Source organism: Pagrus major, chromosome 19, assembly GCF_040436345.1.
Source record: "Pagrus major chromosome 19, Pma_NU_1.0".
NCBI classification, from domain to species: domain Eukaryota; kingdom Metazoa; phylum Chordata; class Actinopteri; order Spariformes; family Sparidae; genus Pagrus; species Pagrus major.
Genome location: NC_133233.1, coordinates 17,333,100 through 17,351,673, shown reverse-complemented (window position 1 = coordinate 17,351,673; position 18,574 = coordinate 17,333,100). Strand labels below are relative to the sequence as shown.

Below are 18,574 nucleotides of genomic sequence, written 5' to 3'. Positions count from 1 at the left end.
GAGCAGAGAATAAAACCCATGTCTTCATTTTATTACATAGTAACATATTTATCTTAACTGTTTCATTTACTCTCATCACATTGTAACATAATACATATTCATATTTCAAAAGTTGATTTCCATCTTATTAAATAGGAACAGAATAAATATTCACTTCTTAACTGAGTGGCCACAATCTTCTCCAAGTCTCCGAGGTGGACACAGAAGCTGAACAGAAGCTTTCTGAGAACCAGGTTTACTGGGACCTTTCCTTCAGCACCCACACACACTCACATGCACACACAATTCAACCATACACACTTACCCCACTCTCAAACATACTGACATATTAGACTGCGTCATTCCTGCAGTTTTATTAGTGACATGTTAACTGCAGAGATGCTGTAGCTCCTGTGTTCTGTTGTTGATGCACAAAGTGACCCTGGTGGAAACACACTTGACTAGGCGGCTAAATAATCCACCTATGCTACACTAGAAAATGACCAATATCTGTGCATGTTAATGTCAAAACAAACCATAAAAAGCGTACAGGAATATCATATTACTAACACCGCCTCATTCAGGTGTTGCACTAGTACTGGAACTGAAATAGACTGCGACCATTGCACTGTGACAGACCCAATTAGAAAGAGATGTAGTGTTAACGGATTCTCATTAGCAGAAAATGCAGTTTTGGAGCCAGAGTTACAGCAGATGCTCCAAACATCAATTTTCCAGCACCTTTCTCATGAACGATTTAAGCTGGACAACTGTAAAAACTCTGTAATTTTTTTTATTTTCTAATTACAAGGTTCCAGGTTTTTGCTCAGCAGATGTATCAAGCTAACTACTCAATGCAACTTCATGATACAGATCCCAGGGTGTCTGTTGGGTATGGATCTGGAACAGCAACAGGAACCAACAGGAAACAATGATTTCATGGTAAACAAGGCTTTGTTTTTAAGTGGAGATGATAATCAGGCATTACAATGTAAACAACAATGAACAGCAAAACAAACAATACTGTCTTTTCTCTCCATATTGCACAACTCATACTAAATTACAACTTGGAATTCCTGATTATCACATGCCTTCTGCATTTCATTGAAATTGTGCTGCCCATATGGATAATGTTAATGACTTTAAAGTGGCTGATTTTAGTGGGTGAGTTTCATGAATGTATTCTGTATTGCAATTATATGGGACAAGTTTATGGAAAGGGTTGTTGTTGTTGTTGTTGTTTAACAAACAAACACTATTAGATGTACAGAATAAAACTTAAATCAAACTTAAATTCATAGCTCACACATCCCAATAAATCATACATTTCTTTACCAACTTTAAAGGGACACTTTAAAATGGATGTCAAAGCTTTAAAATGGTGACTGTAAAAAAAGAAAAAAAAGAAAAGAAAGACTCAAGGTTTCCTGCTTCCATTCTGAACAGTTGAGGAGCGTCTTGCTTCAAAACCCTTAAATACAAGCAGTGGTGAATTATTTACAGCTTATACCGAATAAATCAAGTCTAGAAGTGATCTGGGTAGTCCAGTTGTGACAAAGAGACGTCACATGTATCAGACATTAAAGAGTTAAAGTGAGACTAGTCAGCAGCGGCTACAGGAGCTCCTTAAGCATTAATGCCATCCATTGACATGGGCCTCTGAAGCTTTGTGACAGAGGCCAGTGAAACAGGTCACAGGAAGAAGAAAATAAAACAAGTTGCTGAAAACAAAGAGTCTAAAAAAATAAAGTTTTGTTAATTCTCTGCATTTATAGTTTCTTTTTTCCGCACTTTTGGTTCAACCTTCTTCAACTTCAACACAATGGATATTTTCAAAGAAATGTAACCATGAAAGCGCTATGTACATGCAAAGCCCACTTGGGTCTGCTCAGTTCATCTAGCCAGGAACATCATAGTTATGTTTGTGAGCAAATAGGTCAGTCATGATGCACTGCGAGTATGGGCTGCCTACAGATGGGGCAGGTGTTGTTTTCAGAGAGCCAGCGGTCGATGCAGTGGATATGGAATTCATGGGAGCAGGGCAAGCGACGCAGCTTGTTGCCCTGGGCATACTCATTGATACAGACACTGCACGCACGCCCCATCTCCCCCTCCAGGCTGGCCTGACCATAGGTACGTGTTGATAGATTGTCAATCTGCTCTTTGGTCAGGCCCCTAGGGTGTTCGTCATCCTCCTCATCATTGAGCAAGAAGAAATGTGCCAGCCGCAGGATGGGTAGAGTACCGTTTTCTACCAGATTGTTGGTGTCTCTGCTGGTGGCCCGTCCCTCTGTGGTGCTCACTACCCCTCCACCGAGCCTGGCCTGTCCAACCTGTTCCTCATCACTTCCCACCAGCCCCACCCTCTCCTGATCTACTGCACCTGTACCAACCTGGCTAGCTGCGCTCTCATTTGTATTCAGACGACTGGTTGGGCTGGTGGTACTATTTGTACCACTAGCATCTGTGTGGTTTGGTGACACAGTTTCAGAATCAGCCTCTGTCTCCATTAGAGAACTCAGCTCCCCAAATCCGGTCATGATCTGGCGCAAGATGGAACGCAGGGCAGTGGAGTTGGGCTCTCCCAGGCCTGTCTCACTAATGCGCCTCAGTGGAATCCGGATAGTGCTCACATAGGTGCGAATCCCAGCTCGCTCAGAGCGGGAAATGGTGCGTCTAAATCCACCACTGTCACTTTCAAATGTGACAGTATTTTCAGCAACGCGGGCACGAGAACGCGTTCTACTGGCGATGCTGTCCCGATCGCGGTTCTCACCAGGTCGAATCCTTCTCACCTGCAGGTCCAACATGATGGTTGGGTGCCGTCGCACCGCTGAACTTCCTGATCCTATCACGTGCGATTCATTCTCGCGTTCTCCTGTCTCGACAGTTGGCTCTGTATTAGCTGCAGGTTCTGCTACAGCCTCCCCTGTTTCCATGGAAACAGAGCTTGTGCCACTGCCTGGCTCAACAGTGTGGATGCTAGAGCCACTGATACCAATACTTGATGGAGGAGTGGTACTGTTAGCAGGTATTCTGTGCAAGGGGGACCGGCTTCGCCTTGACAATCGGGATGAAACCCCGCCCCCAGCTGCAGCCCTGCGTGCACGACCACGTGATCGAGTCCTACTGCCACGTGATTCATGTCCAACTGCTGGGGCCTGAGATACAGACTGGGGTGACACACGTGGACAGTTTATAGAGGCAGACATTTGATCACTGCCCTGCTCTACGTCTGCATTCGGGGCTTGTTGTTGCAAAGGTGTCGTTTGATCAGGAGGAGGATTGGGAACAGTCGGAGGTGGTGCTAAAGAGTGCAAAGTGGCACCTCTCCTTGGAGCAGCAGCTGGGGCGGCCACTGGTGCAGGAAGTGCAGGGGGGCTCATAGAAAGAGTAGTAGTGCTGCTGCGTGTACGCCGTGTCTGCATCCTCCTACTGAGGGCTGGGCGGGTGGTGGGGTATGGGGTTGGCCTTGGCGTGGTTGAAGGGCGAGGGTTGGAGAAAGAGGAAGCCGTGCGTATAGAGGTTGAAGTTGTGTTTGGGGCAGTCACTGGCAGCTCTGGAGTGTCCGCAGTGTCATTATGCTCCCCTGGCTCAGGCTGATCATGGTTGATGTTGATTTCAAGACTAAAACGAAACTCTCCACTGTTAGGGTTGGTCCGACTGACAGCACGCCATGTCTGGTTGCCACTCTGCCCACTGCGAGTAGCATTACCAGTGCGTCTGAAAGTGTTAAGCCACTCCAGTAATGAGTCACCATTAGAAGTTTCTGCTCCAGGCTCCATTCCCCCTGTAAAAAACAAGCATGGATAAGACTTAAAACTAACGTGTATTCACCTAAAATCGATTTTCTTGAGCAGGAAAGCGCAAAACTAAAAATTTGCTTTATCCCAGTGACCACCTATAACACTGACAGTTTTAGGCAGCCTGTTTCATACCTTACTCACAGCCAGCACTTCTACTGTATTTACTTCCAGGCTAAACAAGACAAACAGTCCAACAAACTGTGTTACAACCTTGTTTAAATCTTGCAAAGATGATGCTAAGCTAAAATTAAAAAAAATCATCAATATTTGTCCTAAATAATGGAAAGTGTCTTGGGAGCGCTATGTATTTATTATGATGAAAGTCAAGTCCTAAAACATTTTGCTGTATTCTTATGTGATGATTTTTGGCTTATTCGTTAATCAATAGTGACTTAATCTGAGCGATATGGTATAATGACTAGTGAAAGCCAGATTTGGAAAGATCAGACAGAGACATGTCCCTTGCCCTCTTCCCTACCTGTGCCTCTTCTCCCTCCAGCCCCTCTCTCCTCTCCCTCCCCACTGCTGCCCTGCTGTTCTCCAGAATCAGCAGTCTGCGAGCGCTGCTCAGGACGGGGCTGAGATGACATGCGCTCTTTTGCTCCATCAAGACGGTGCCGGAGCTCCTCAGCAGTCACCTCCCCTGTGAAAACATACGGACAGCTGTGAGTGAAGAAGAACTATCCCTGCTCCTATACTGACAGCAGACTGTCAGTATGACACATTGTGACCTAATGTATACTTTGTATGTGGCTGGAATATATGTGAGGTATATATATGTGATGTAAGGATAAATTCACATCTAAATCAGTCCGTTAACATTGCAAGATGTTTCTGTCCTCACCAGGAGTGCCAAGCAGGTTGCTGTCTCTCATTAGTCGGTACTCCTCCTCACTCAATTCATTAATGAAGTGATAGTATGCCTCCTCCCGTCGAAGACGCTCTGCCTGCCTCCGCCGTTCGTCTCCCCCACCAGGAGGGTCCATCACCGTGAAAAGTGCTGGCAGACAGATGAGTGAATGTGTCAGTCAGGGGTGGAGTGTGATCTTAAGCTACCCACACAGCTTTACATTAAGCATTCATAAAATAAGATCTGATGCCACACTGAGCCCATGCAATTGTTAAAGTGGACATGTTCATATGTCACTTAAATATGCTGCTGAAGAATAAAACAAGCCAATGACCATTAGTCCTTCTTATGGAAAGCTACAGAAAAAAGCAGCAATATATCATGAACGCCCTATAACGTATTAGAAACTAGAGCCTAAATGCAATGAATTTAGAATTGTTCGATTACCTCTGGCACTAATCTCAGGCCAAGGACGACAGTTAAGACAACGCCATCCATTTTATATCGAAAGACACCACCAGTAAGAGACTGAGTAAGGCTACAGTAATCTTACTAGCATTGCTAACGTTTAGCCCGACGACTAGCGCCGTAAATTCACCCAGTTTAACATGTGGATTAATGCTCAATTCATTCACAGTAAGAAACAGCCCGTAGACACCCGAATAGCAACGTAGTCTTCATGTGAGCTAATATTAGCCAAGTTACAACAGTAGCTACGGAAGGCCATGTTGAAAGCAGGGGAATAAAGCAACAAAACTGGCGTTGTCATCCTGGTTAGCCACCAATCACCGGCCTAGGGTTAATGACGGACACGCCAGCCGTCCAATCACTGCTCTACAAAGGCGGTACATGATAAACTAAACGGAGGTCTCCTCCATGTAAACGCAGGGCAAAGAAGGAAAGACAAAGAATCTTGTCAGCTTTATGACAGAATTAAATTATCGACATGTTAGCGCCAGACAATGATTAAGTGCGTTATCGCCCAGACACAACAGTCAGTTTAGTGGACCATTCAAGGATACCAAGTGTCATTTTGAATGCGCAACGCTTTAGTTGCTAACCGAGCACTAGCAAATTAGCACATCTAGCGAACAGCAGTCCGTCGACACTAGTGTTAGCTGACTCGCGAGTGAGCTGTGAGGATGAATAACTCTTCAGATAAAAACGTGACAAACAGTTTTATGTAACAGTCAATGTATACGGAGCGTAATACTTAACCTTAGAAAAGTTTTACAAGAGATGACAATGACATTAAAAGGAATTTACTACCTGACAAAGCAGCGGTAATATGGACGGTTTGCTTTGCTCTCCCTTCTCTCTCAAACCAAGATGGGACCAGTGGTGCTACATTACACTGTCCGTCAAAACAACCTCCCTGGCTATATTAGTTCCTAGGTGACACAAAAACTGCAAAACATAGCTCAAAGTTTGCTATGCTGGAAAAATGCTGATACATTTAAGTGCCATCAGCACATTTTCACTAATATTTTATTCCATTTTGTGGAACTAGCTGACTTTAAATCAGGAGAGAGGAGTGCATTATTTAAAGTCTTAACAAATGAGACACTTAAAACTGGTTTCTGAATAAGTGAGACTTTAAAAAAAAAATCATTAAGTATTTTATTCAATAGTTTAAATCACTACTTTTCCATAAGTAAAAGGTTTGAGTTCTTTTCTGCCCAAGCTAAGGAGCTACTGTGTGAAATCCAAAAACAGGGCTTGTAAGTGCCAGTGATAAAACATAAAGTAGGGAAAAGAAAATGATAAAATGGTGATAAAAGAATGGTAAGATTTACAATATTTTACTCGTGTTATAGCTGAGCAGCATTAGAGTGTATTATACAGTGTTTTTTGGGTTTCATGAGAGTATCACTATGAAAAATAAATCTTAGCCTATGTCAAAACAAGAAGTATGTGCTACATTGATTGTTGTGCTTTGGGATTACAGTTCCTCCTTGTTTCAAATATTAAAGTATTCTGCTGACCAACACCGCTCAGGATGTTGTCTGTTTTGTTTGTTTGTCACACCCTTGTACACGGTCAGCCAAAACAGCCTTTGGGACATCTTGATGATATGGAAGTTCCCAATGGAAAGTCAGTATATAATGCTCCAGCATACTGGAATGTTTTGTTTGGTATCAACCACAGCAATGCTACAATAGAATAGGCCTACTTTAAGTTGATCATATTTTTTTTTTGGCAACTTGTAACCTCCAGATGATTTTATTTGTGCTCCAGCTTCAGCCACTTTCAAATCAAATGTAAAATTCCTGTTTTTATTTAATTTTGGTAACAAATTTCTCTAAATCTGGCTACTTATTACTGCACTATAACATTATTTAATTATATATTATCCCATTTAATTGTATTATATTTACATAAATTAATATTTCGCATCTATTCTGGGTTTTAAATGTTCTAATGCATTTCTTTCTCCGTAAGGCACTTTGAATTGTCTCTGTGCTTGAAGGTTGCACATAAAAAAAAGCCCTTTCTAAGAATTATTTCAAATTATTAGCATACCTTAAGGAATAAGGAATAAATTATAACCCTCTTATTCGCTATTATTAAAAAATGATTAATGTGTTCTGTTATACTGAAAAAATAGTCCAAAATGCAGATATGCCTTCATGCTCCTGTATTATAGCATTGAAATATGCCACAGCATGGCAGAATAGGTGTATTATTTTAATATAATGATTGGTTATAATAATAATGATTGAATAAACATGCAGGCTTACATCAGCTGTAATTTTTACGAGTATGAATATCCACGTGGTGCAATCTGTCTGCCCATTTTCTATAGCTCTTTCTCTCCTGCGGGGCTGCCTTCACGACGTTTTACGACAGTGCCGTGCGCGAATACGCCATCGCTACCGAGTGAAGTGCGTCTCTTTGGAGCAGATACCGGCTGAGAGAAACGCAGCAACAAGAGAAAGGAATACATTTCGTGCTCGTTTCCCACCTGGACTACCACCGAGCACCGCGCACCCCCTCCGGTACAAACAATTTGACCCGAAAACTCGATGTGGAAGCTGGGCTGAAGAGAGAAAGGGCCACGCTGGGGAAGGCAACTAGCCGAATTACCAAACCGAGCTCGTTGGTGTAGCTTAGTTGCCTCCCAAGCGACGCTTTAAAAAAGGAAGGAGCGAGTACATTCAGCCCAAACAGTGGTGAAAATGGACTATGATTTCAAAGTGAAGCTGACCGGCGAAAGAGAGCGTGTCGAGGACCTGTTTGAGTACGAAGGATGCAAAGTGGGAAGAGGCACCTACGGTCATGTATACAAGGCGAAGAGAAAAGATGGGTGAGTTGATGACCAGCAAGGCCTCTAGCCGGTGAACCCTTCGACAGCCCCCTTCCTCTCCCAAATACATCTTAACTACCTCTCTCATTTTTCTCCCATTAAGGCTGGAATCGTGTGCCACCGGCAGAGGAGGCACGTCGTTAGACATTTACGCAGAGAGATCAGTGTGAAGGGCAGCTGATAGATATTACCTGCACTGTCAGGATGCTGAAGAGGCTTAGTGACGGCTGTAAAAGCACTGACAGATGGCTCAACACTGTGATTCACGTTTGCCTTACCTGTGTTGTTGTTTTGGTCGAAACATTTCCCAGACAACTCGTTTGTCCCATGTTGTAGGTAGTATTTTATTTAGTGAAACTACTGTAGCATTTGTAGGTGATGTAGGATGCAGCAGGTGCATGTGTAAGCACTTGGTAATGATCTCAAAGTTAATATCTCCACACCAACCTGTTTGAATTTTGCCATAACCTTGAAGGCTTTTTGCAAATGGTTAGAAACTGATCATTTGTGGAGGAATCAGGCGCATGAGAGCTAATTTTTGTGCTTGTATACGGTAAAGCTAGTCTGCCTTTTGCACTAAAACACTATTTACTGGTGTTTATAATACAATCTGTAATGTATAATCTTTCATGCTCTTTTTGTGTCCTCATTTACTTAAACTTAACCCAACCTTCATTCCCTTTTATTGACTTTTCCGCAATTTTTGCCTTTCAGTCGATAGTAGCGATGACATGGATTAAGAGAAGAAGTGATGCCATGAAATGACATGCAACAAAAGTCGATGGCTGGACCCCTAGCACCTTAAACCCTTGGCACCACCCACCTTCATTTCTAAACCTCCTATTTATTCCCGCCTTCCTACTTTATCTAATGCAATCTCTGCTGGGAAGAGCTGAAGGCCGCTTGAGCTTCTAGGCCCATACTAGGCCCATTATCACAGCCCCGGACATACTGGCAGCAGGAGCCGCACAAAAGAATCCTAAAGTGTTTAAAGATGTTTGTGTTCACTTTAGGAGGCTGCTGTTTATGAGACTCTGAGCTAATTTGCGCTGCAGCAGTTAGATGAGGCCTGAGGAGGCACAAAGCATGGGTTTATGAGATGATTTAGGCCAGGGGGAGGGAGGGGTTGTAACCGATTCATTCAAGTGAGAGCCAGTCCCGGTGCTCTGTTTGTCCCTCGCCAGCTGCCAGACAGGGCCTGTTTCCTCTCCCCCTCTATTGTTTTGAGCCTCAGAGGTGAGCTTGATTACACAAATCTGGAGGTAATGCAACTCGGCCTCTTCACAGAGTCCCTGTGCCAGCTGCCAAGTGCCCCCCTTTATGTTTCTGTGCAGACAGCTCTCAGGGGGCCCGCAGTCTGGTCTAGTGTTGATGTTGCTCTGCCTCTCTCTGTTTGTAGGAAGGATGATAAGGACTACGCCCTCAAGCAGATTGAAGGCACTGGCATCTCCATGTCAGCCTGCAGAGAGATTGCAGTAAGAACTGCTTGGCTTACTCTGTCCCTTTGTTTGGTCTCTGTTAAACACTCTCATGCCATTCCAAGGTGGTTTATGTAATGCTCGAATCACCTTCACAAAGTAACTCTTGTTAACTAAGCAACGGACAACTCAAGAGCTAGAGAGAACGTCAGAAAGTTAGGAAATAGACTTTCAATGTAATGCATACAGAGGCTAGACACAAAACCATTTCATATTCAGTTAAGTTAAGGTCAAACATCAAATGTGTCGTTGCACGTCATTCTCATGGCATTGCATTCAGATATACAGGTGATGTGTCCGCCCTCTGTTTGTATTATTAATCAGTACGGTAAATTCCTCAGTCCACAGTTAGTGCATGCATTAATTATAACACATTAATTGCCTATTTGTCATTCATGATTTCTGCCGTGAGAGTGTGTGGTCTGTCCTCTGATTGGGTTTGTGTGTTGCAGCTGCTGCGGGAGCTGAAGCACCCCAATGTCATCTCACTGCAAAAGGTTTTCCTGTCGCACGCAGACCGTAAAGTATGGCTGCTCTTTGACTACGCCGAACACGATCTCTGGGTAAAATGCACACGCACACACACGCACACACACGCACAAGATACGCTGGAGCTGCATGGCATGATTTATCAAACATAAAGGATATTTTCTGTATAATTTATTTTTAATCATATCTTTGTTCATTTAAACAATCACACATACACACGCTGCAGATTCCCACCCACTTATGTGAGAATTGTATAAACTGTACTCTTTGTTTACTCACAGTTTACAATCAGGTTATACTTTTTAGAGATGCGTGATATATATGAGTGAGAAATTGTTGTCCTGATAGTGGCAAATTTATATTATCAGCTATATGTTGGTATCTGCGAAAGTTTAGCCAACAAACTGAGCCAATGATATGAAGCCACGTTTCTTTCAAGTGCAGCATCTACACACTCCTATACAGTTGATGGCTGTTTGCACCTTTACAGTTGGTTTGCAAGCCACCAAAAATTACAGAGAAGATTAAGCCCTTGTCCACACGTACACAGGTATTTCTTAAAACAAAGCTTTTTCTATGTGTTATGACCTTATGTAGAGCCTCAAATAGACATTCATAATACAGTGATGGAAAAGAGAGACAAATTCGGGGGTAGTTATCCAAGTAGATTCTTTTAAGAGCAGTCACATATACAAGTATACAATCTGCTTCTTGTTTACAATGGCACACCATCCCAGTGCAGATGAATGAGCATGGGATATGCGTTTTCATATGTGTTGTATGAAAAGGGTTTTTTTTCCTGAAACAGTGTTAAAATGCTCATCTGGACGTAGATTTTTCTTTCAAAACTGGACTAGGCCTAAAAAGGAAGAGGAAGAAGAAGAACAAGTACAACTCGCTGTTGTTGCTCATGACATCAAACTGTTGCACCCGGGTAGCGGGAGTCAGTGCAGCCAGACATGTTGTTGTTGTTGTGGATGTTGTTTTTCCTGCACACTGTCTAACTTGCAAAATTATATTTATTCACAACATCTCGGTACTAGACCTTCGACAGACAAACATCTGAGAGAGTTTTGATGCAACAAATGTTATTTGAGCTGTGGAATATTACATTATACATTTTTTGCTCACTACGCTCTATCCTTTCTAACCCTCTGCCATGAATTAACTACATGTTATGAACTTCTTTTTATAATGCAAAAACATGAAATTATTGGTTATCTTATCGGTGTCGGCCATGAAAAGTAAGTAATTACAGTTTATCGGTATCAGCTGAAAATAAACCACACCGTGCATCCCTAATATTTTTATGCCTTCTGCTGTTTCTTTGTATGTATGTAAACATTTCCCTTCGACAGACAAAAGCACAGGCATTCACGAGTGCAGAATTACTCACATTGCTGATGCATATACACACATTCACCATCAGGCAGTTGTAAGGAAGGAAGCTAAAAATGGTGCTAATTATGCATTGCGAAGTCTCATTAAAACACACACACACACTCACCAAGAAGTATTCAACATTTGTTAGTCAGGCCTCTGCTGCATTACAGTTGGCAGGGTATCAGAAGTGAGTTTAAATGCCATTTTCTGCCACAAAGCTGCAACTCTCACATTCCCCTCCCAGTGAAGTGGAAACACATGCCACAAACATCAGCCTCTCGCCTCTCGCACAAACTTACACTTGTGAACATACGTGTGCAGCAAAAGACACAAAATGATGGATTTCAGTCATCATGTGTGCACACACCACAATTACTATTATCTTGTCTTTCTGTAGCACATTATTAAGTTCCACAGAGCGTCCAAGGCCAACAAGAAGCCACTTCAGCTGCCCAGGGGAATGGTCAAGTCTCTGCTCTACCAGATCCTGGATGGCATCCATTACCTCCACGCCAACTGGGTCCTCCACAGAGACCTTGTAAGAGGATTGGGGAGGGAAGGGAAGGAGAGGAGAGGGAGAGAGAAAATATTTGGGTAGAAGGGGAAACAAGGCAACAGTTGATGAGAGATTGGAAGATTGTTATTAGGCAGAGAATCAGTCAAAGGCATGTGAAGCTCAGTCAGCCTGCATGTGGTTATATAGTTTCGCATGTTTTAAATGTTTTTATGTGTAGATTAAAGATGCAATATGTAAGATGTTTTGTTTAAAAAAACAGACAAAATTATCCACAGAAAGTGAAGGAATAACAGTTTTGAAGTTATGGCGGAGACATTTTCTGAAGACAGCATGTCAGCCAGCTAGCCAGCCCCAGCCCGTTAAAGTCCATAGCTCCTGTGCTCGTGGTTTAAGCACCCAGCACTCCCCTGGTGATCCAAGCTCACGGCCTGGACTGCTAGCTGCACAGCTTACTTAGCTAACTAGCTAACGGCAGCTACAGTTAGCAGCAATTAGCAGTTAACATTACTTTAGTGATATGTTCCCCGCCTTTGTTTTGAGTACTAATTTACCAGATGGCCAATTTTTACATATTGCACGTTTTTAATGATTTTTTGTAAATGGGTTTGAGTTGATCTTACTCACTTGTATGCACCTTTGCATTTTATGTTATGGTTGTTTTGGTGGAAGGTTATCACATGAGAGCTGAACTGTAATTTTAAATCATTGTATTGATGATGATCAGAAGAAAAACCTACAAGCTGTTCTAGTATTGCAGTTACTTCTGTAACATAAGTGGTAGAGTTTTTTTATAGGTTCTAACAGCTTGTTTTGACAAATTTTCTGCCATTAACTGACAAAATGAGATGGAAATGGTAACCTTCTCTCTTGTGGGGTGCTGTGGGTTTGTCTGTCCACTAGAGGGCGGCAACAAAGTTTTAATTAATACACACCATCTTCAGGATTGTACCTCAGCATTGGGCCAAACAGCATTGGGCCAAACTACTCTCAATCAATCTCAGTTGATTTGTTGTCAGTTTTTAGATATTTGAAATGTGGAAACGTGTTTACAAATATTTGTATGTCTTTTGTCCTCCCTCAGAAACCAGCTAACATTTTAGTGATGGGGGAAGGGCCAGAGAGGGGTAGAGTAAAGATTGGTAAGTATACTGTCTCCTTTTAAAAATGTGAAGTCATTTCCTGTTAAAGTTTGGTTTTACCGTACTGATTATAATGTCAATCTTGCAGCGGACATGGGGTTTGCCCGTCTCTTCAATTCACCGCTGAAGCCTTTAGCCGACCTCGACCCCGTGGTGGTCACCTTCTGGTACAGAGCACCTGAACTACTGCTTGGGGCTCGGCACTACACCAAAGCCATCGGTGAGAATTGTGCAACACCATCTGTCTGCGCAGCTTCCCAGCTTCTTTAAACGTGTGCAACCAGTTCTGCTGACTTTGGTGACAGCTTTCGTTGGCTTTTGCTCTGCTTCTCTGTCAGACATCTGGGCGATTGGCTGCATTTTTGCGGAGCTGCTGACGTCTGAGCCCATATTCCACTGTCGCCAGGAGGACATCAAGACCAGTAACCCATACCACCACGACCAGCTGGACCGCATCTTTAACGTCATGGGCTTCCCTGCTGGTGAGAGTCCAGTGGGAAAATGCTCCATTTAAAATCATTAATACATGCTGAATTAAGAATAATATACATAAATTGCTTCAAAAGGGGATGCATTAGTTGTGACATTAAAGGAAGTTACTACTTCTGGTTTTCCAAACAATGTATTAATGCTATTCGCTGCTATTATACAAAAATGCCCAAAGCTGCTGTGTTGCCTTTTTCAGTGGAAATTGCTGTGGAAGGATAAGCACTTTCTGTTTCCAGCAGAGGCAGATTATTTCGTTGGTCTTTTCTTTTCTGTTTTTTCTTCAGGCAGTAATGTGATCTGTGGGCTCTGAACATCAACTGACACGATAGATGAAGCCAAGTCATAAACAGAAACTTTTACTTGCAGGGCTACATTTGGGCCTATATTTTCCAGTTCACTTAAGCTGCTTCTCTTCCCTTCTACCATCGCTGCTGCTCTAGTTGTGTAACTCACCAGCATGTCTGACAAATCTTTGTTTTGATTCTGCAGGATGCCAAGCCTTACAAATTTGCATCGGGGCAAATTTTAACAATCCCTTTGTGCTGTTTTGGCAGTTTTTAAATAATTTACAGTTATATAAAAATGACTCAGCTCAATTGTTGTAACAAGGGGTTGTCAAGGGGAACTCATGAGTGTTTGTGCTTAAAAACGCTGTAATCCAGACCCCTACAACCTAAATAATCTGTTCTTGAAGGGAGGGAGGGTGTGACGTCGTGTAATCCTGTCTTTCCCTCATTTTGACAGATAAAGACTGGGAGGACATCAAAAAGATGCCAGAACACTCGACGCTGATGAAAGACTTTAGGAGGAACACGTGAGTCTGCAGAGCATCGCTGTCCCAGTTTTTCTTAAAGATCAGAAACAAAGTTAGAGCAAAGCAAAGTGCTATGTCTGCTGGCGGAAAGACGTCTTTGAGTGTTGTACACAACTTGCACTTGTTACTGTGTGATAGCTCTCTGTTCTTATGTGGGGTAATTGCACTGAAGGCATGATATTGATATATTTTCTCCCTCTCTATCACAGATACACAAACTGCAGCCTTATAAAATACATGGAGAAACATAAAGTCAAACCAGACAGCAAAGCATTCCACTTGGTGAGTGAAAATGCCTCTGTATTTAAGCAAATGCATGTAATTTGCATAAATTATAGACATTTTATTACTATTATGAAGGCAATTCCATGACAATCACTGCTTTGTCATTATGCGCCTTCTATTAATGGTGCTAACATTTACTGGAATTCATTAAAGCTGCAGAAGCTGTTGACCATGGACCCCATCCGTAGAATCACATCCGAGCAGGCCATGCAGGACCCCTACTTTTTGGAGGAGCCTCTGCCCACCTCTGAGTGAGTAACGGCACACACATACAACCATACATTATACAGCCTGTATCCAGTTTATTTATGTTGTGCAGCTCCTTTAACTTCAGTCACATGAGCCACCGCGTTGAAAAGGTCCCTTAGCTAATTGGCACCGAGTCACGGGAATAAATGTTATAAGTTGACAAGCCTCTTTGCGTTTTCTCTCCAGTGTGTTCGCAGGCTGCCAGATTCCCTACCCCAAGAGGGAGTTCTTAACAGAGGAGGAGCCGGAGGACAAGGCAGACAAAGTAAGAAATCCGTGTCCCACATTCTGTCTCGCTACAGTCGTTCAGCATGAATATATCATGAATATACACAAAAAGGTGAAGGGAAGCATTGCAAGTAGGTAGCAAATACGCAACAGAGCTGAACATCATCTTTTATTTGCACTATTAGAAAAACCAGCAGCAGCAACAGGGAAACAACCACACAAACGGGGCGGGGCACACTGGCAACCCTGACAACAGCCACGCCCAGGGCCCGCCTCTGAAGAAAGTGCGAGTTGTCCCGCCCACCACTACCTCAGGTGGCCTCATCATGACCTCAGACTACCAGGTAGGTTTCTCGACCCCTTTCTGTAACTGGAGCTTATATAAAAAGAACTATGACAATTGGTTATTTTTTTTACATTGTCACATTGTCTTGACGCGTAATTTGTCTGTATGTAGCACAATTAGGATTACATCTAGTTCATGTAATTAAGCAGCTGGCAACCAGTGTAACAGTGTATTACTGCCTCTTACAGGACATGATGCTAACCCCCCTCTATACACTCAATCCAGCAATCAGACATTTTTTCCATGTTTCATTTCTTTATGTTTTTTTTACTACATTTACTCAAGTGCTTTTTTTGTGGCACTTAAGTATTTCCATTTTACAGGCAAATATTTAAATTTTTACTCACTACATTAATTTGATGTTTAGTTACTACTTACTTTACAGATTACATGCTTCTTCAGAGCCAAAATAGCACGATTATGTTAGTTGATTTTATCTGCAATCAGATAACAAGAAAGTTTTTGATCATCAGAAAAATGCTGAATAGCTGATCTGATTGGCTAGGCAGGTAATCGGTTGACTATTTGGTCAACTACCTATTCTTATCATGATTGACACTGGCAGATGCAGACATACAACGCTTTTCAAGATTTGCTCATTCACTAGGTAAAATAAGAAAAGTACTTGGCCAACAGTTTGTTGTGTGCTCAATGACTCGAAATATTATTGAAATCGCAATATGGCCACGTGCAAATTCTGATAAAGGTAAAATGTGTGACAAAACAGCAATATGATGAAATACTGTAGTGCTGCAGAAATGCCCTGACCTACAAATCTTGTTCTCCAGATGTAAGGAAAAGTGTTAGTTCAACACAGACCCCAGTAACTGTCAGATCGTGATGATTATAATACTTTATTTCAGTAAAAATGAAAATTTTGATGCAAAAATACTCATTCCTACTAGTGGTGACTCATAACGCAGATGCAATATCTGTCAAAATAATCAGATTTTTATCAGATTTTCTTACCATATTGTGCAGCCTTGTTGCACAAGGGGGCATTATCATAAGAAGTCAGCCAAAGCTTTGACCAAAGAGTGTAGTTGACAGGATTTAATGATTGTCTTCCTCCTCCCTGCAGCGCTCCAATCCACATGCTGCCTACCAGAACCCTGGACCAAGCACATCACTGCCCCAAAGCAGCATGGGATACTCCTCTACCTCCCAACAGCCGCCCCAGTACTCCCACCAAACCCACCGCTACTGAGACACCCCTCCCACACCCACATGCACACACACACACACATACTTCAACATACGCACATATACACGCATACACAGCCCTCACATTGCCCACCTGAACGAATGTACTGAGGGATGTGGGGATGTCCAAGGCAACAAACCCCCACTCCCCCCATCCCAGAGGGCACTTTGTCTACAGCAGTCCGTTAGGTCAGAATGGCAACAATCTACACTTCTTCAAGATAACACACACAGTAACCCCAGTATTGGACACACCGCTATAGAGCAAAACCTGATGGTGGAGGGATGGGAAGGATGATATTAGAGTGGAACCAGCCTGTTTCCATTTCTCAGATGTGATCAAACCAGCCAAGAGAAGCTGGCTCGGTTTGGGGGGACACATGTTAATCTGTTGTGTCATCTCCTCCCCTCGTCTTCTCCACCTGTCTCCACACCTCTACCTACGCCCTACCATCTTCCCGTCGAAGTTTGGATGAGACTGAAAGCTGCTATGTGACTGCCAGCGGTGACAGAATCCCTGTCCGACTGTCCTCCTGTCTGTCTGTCTGTTTGTCTGTCTGTCTGTCTGTTCGTTCATTTTGTGTGTGTGGCCCTGTGAGGGCCTCAGCTGAGGACTGAACTGAGCTGCTGTGAAGCATGCTGGGAGGATGTGGAGCCCCCACAGCTGTGGCATTGAGGGTTTTCAGAAAGGACAAAAAAAAAGGTGACAAAAAAGATTTTAGTAGTTTATAAATTAATCTGTTTTCATGTTTAATTTTTTTTCCATGGCAAGAGTGGCAAAGCAGCTTGCGCTGGCTGAGCGCTCAGCTGCTGTATGCTCTGAGCAAGCCTTACAACATGATGACAAAACCAACCAATCGCATGGAGGATGGCAGATGGAACATGCATTGTACTGTATTGTATTGAAATATTTTACATGAAGCAAGTATCCTGACAATAAAAACGGAAAACATTGATATTGTTGATATGTTCCGCAAGCAACTGATGAGTGATGCAAACTTAAGCATGTATTCACCTTTTGCAACTTTAATGACATCTTCTTCATTTCTTTTGCCATTTCTGCTTCACAACGCTGGAGCTGCTGTCTATTTCTCAAGAGTTCATACAAATTGCAATATCTGGCAGGAAATGTGGGTAAAATTGTTGGAAGGATCAGTTTTATGGTGACATCGATGTTGCCGCTTGTGACAACATCCAGTGTCAAGGAAAGCTTTTGAACCCTGAATTGCCCGTTGCTTATAATTACCATTTGCTATGTTTTTTAAGACAGCCAATATTACAATAACTGTTTACTTAAAGAACTATACTGTATGAAATAAGGCTGCACAAAGGGATTATTTTTATCATTGGTTAATCTAACAATTATTTCTCAATCATTTCATTAGTTTGTCCATAAAACATCAGAAAATAGTGAATAAAGGCAATTGCAATTTCCCATAGAACACGATGAAGTCTGATCAACAATCCAAAACCTGCAAACATATAAAGAAAAGCAGCAAATCGTCACCTTTGAGAATCTGTAATCAAAGAACGTTTGGCATCTTTTCTTTGAAAAATGACAATTCTCAAAAATCTCTCTTACATGTACAGAACTTCAGGCTTGGAGTGAAAAGTCGTGCATTTGCTGTGAAGTCCAAGTGTGCCAACGTAGCCTTTTTCTGTCTAAACTGCCCCCGCTTCATGACACATTCATGTGTGCTTCGGTATTCATGGCTAAATCAATTATATATGTTAAACTGGCAGCTGTGTAACAAACGCAAGATGTGGCTTCCCCCCTTAGAATAGAACTGCATCTTCAATATTAAAACTCCCTTTCCCTTTCGAATGGACCAAACCCAGTCTACCAGTCTATAGAGACTATTTTCTGCTCCCTTTCCCTGCTTTGATGACTGTCATCTCCTTCAGACTGTTTTTGTCTACAAACACACCTGGGAGAGTAAGCTCGGATCTAAATTTAGCAAGTCCACTTATTGAAGCTCTTCCTGCAGGATGCTGGCCCATCTATTTCAGTC

The 18,574-nt window shown here is 42.5% G+C and overlaps 2 protein-coding genes across 2 annotated transcripts; one reads left to right on the top strand and one right to left on the bottom strand.

Annotated features, from left to right (window-relative positions):
- Window positions 1-337: 337 nt before the first annotated feature.
- On the bottom strand, window positions 338-5,996 carry rnf6 (ring finger protein (C3H2C3 type) 6). The gene is made up of 4 exons (XM_073488271.1): window positions 5,905-5,996; window positions 4,630-4,785; window positions 4,264-4,428; window positions 338-3,769 (listed from the first exon to the last, which is right to left on the bottom strand). Exons 2-4 carry the CDS (start codon window positions 4,769-4,771, stop codon window positions 1,917-1,919), a joined length of 2,160 nt encoding a protein of 719 aa, XP_073344372.1. The 5' UTR covers window positions 4,772-4,785; window positions 5,905-5,996; the 3' UTR covers window positions 338-1,916.
- A 1,500-nt stretch (window positions 5,997-7,496) lies between these two features.
- cdk8 (cyclin dependent kinase 8) lies at window positions 7,497-17,518 on the top strand. The gene is made up of 13 exons (XM_073488890.1): window positions 7,497-7,942; window positions 9,342-9,417; window positions 9,873-9,983; window positions 11,690-11,830; window positions 12,891-12,948; window positions 13,037-13,168; window positions 13,287-13,430; window positions 14,182-14,251; window positions 14,461-14,533; window positions 14,690-14,787; window positions 14,972-15,050; window positions 15,199-15,357; window positions 16,441-17,518. Exons 1-13 carry the CDS (start codon window positions 7,815-7,817, stop codon window positions 16,564-16,566), a joined length of 1,395 nt encoding a protein of 464 aa, XP_073344991.1. The 5' UTR covers window positions 7,497-7,814; the 3' UTR covers window positions 16,567-17,518.
- Window positions 17,519-18,574: the final 1,056 nt, after the last annotated feature.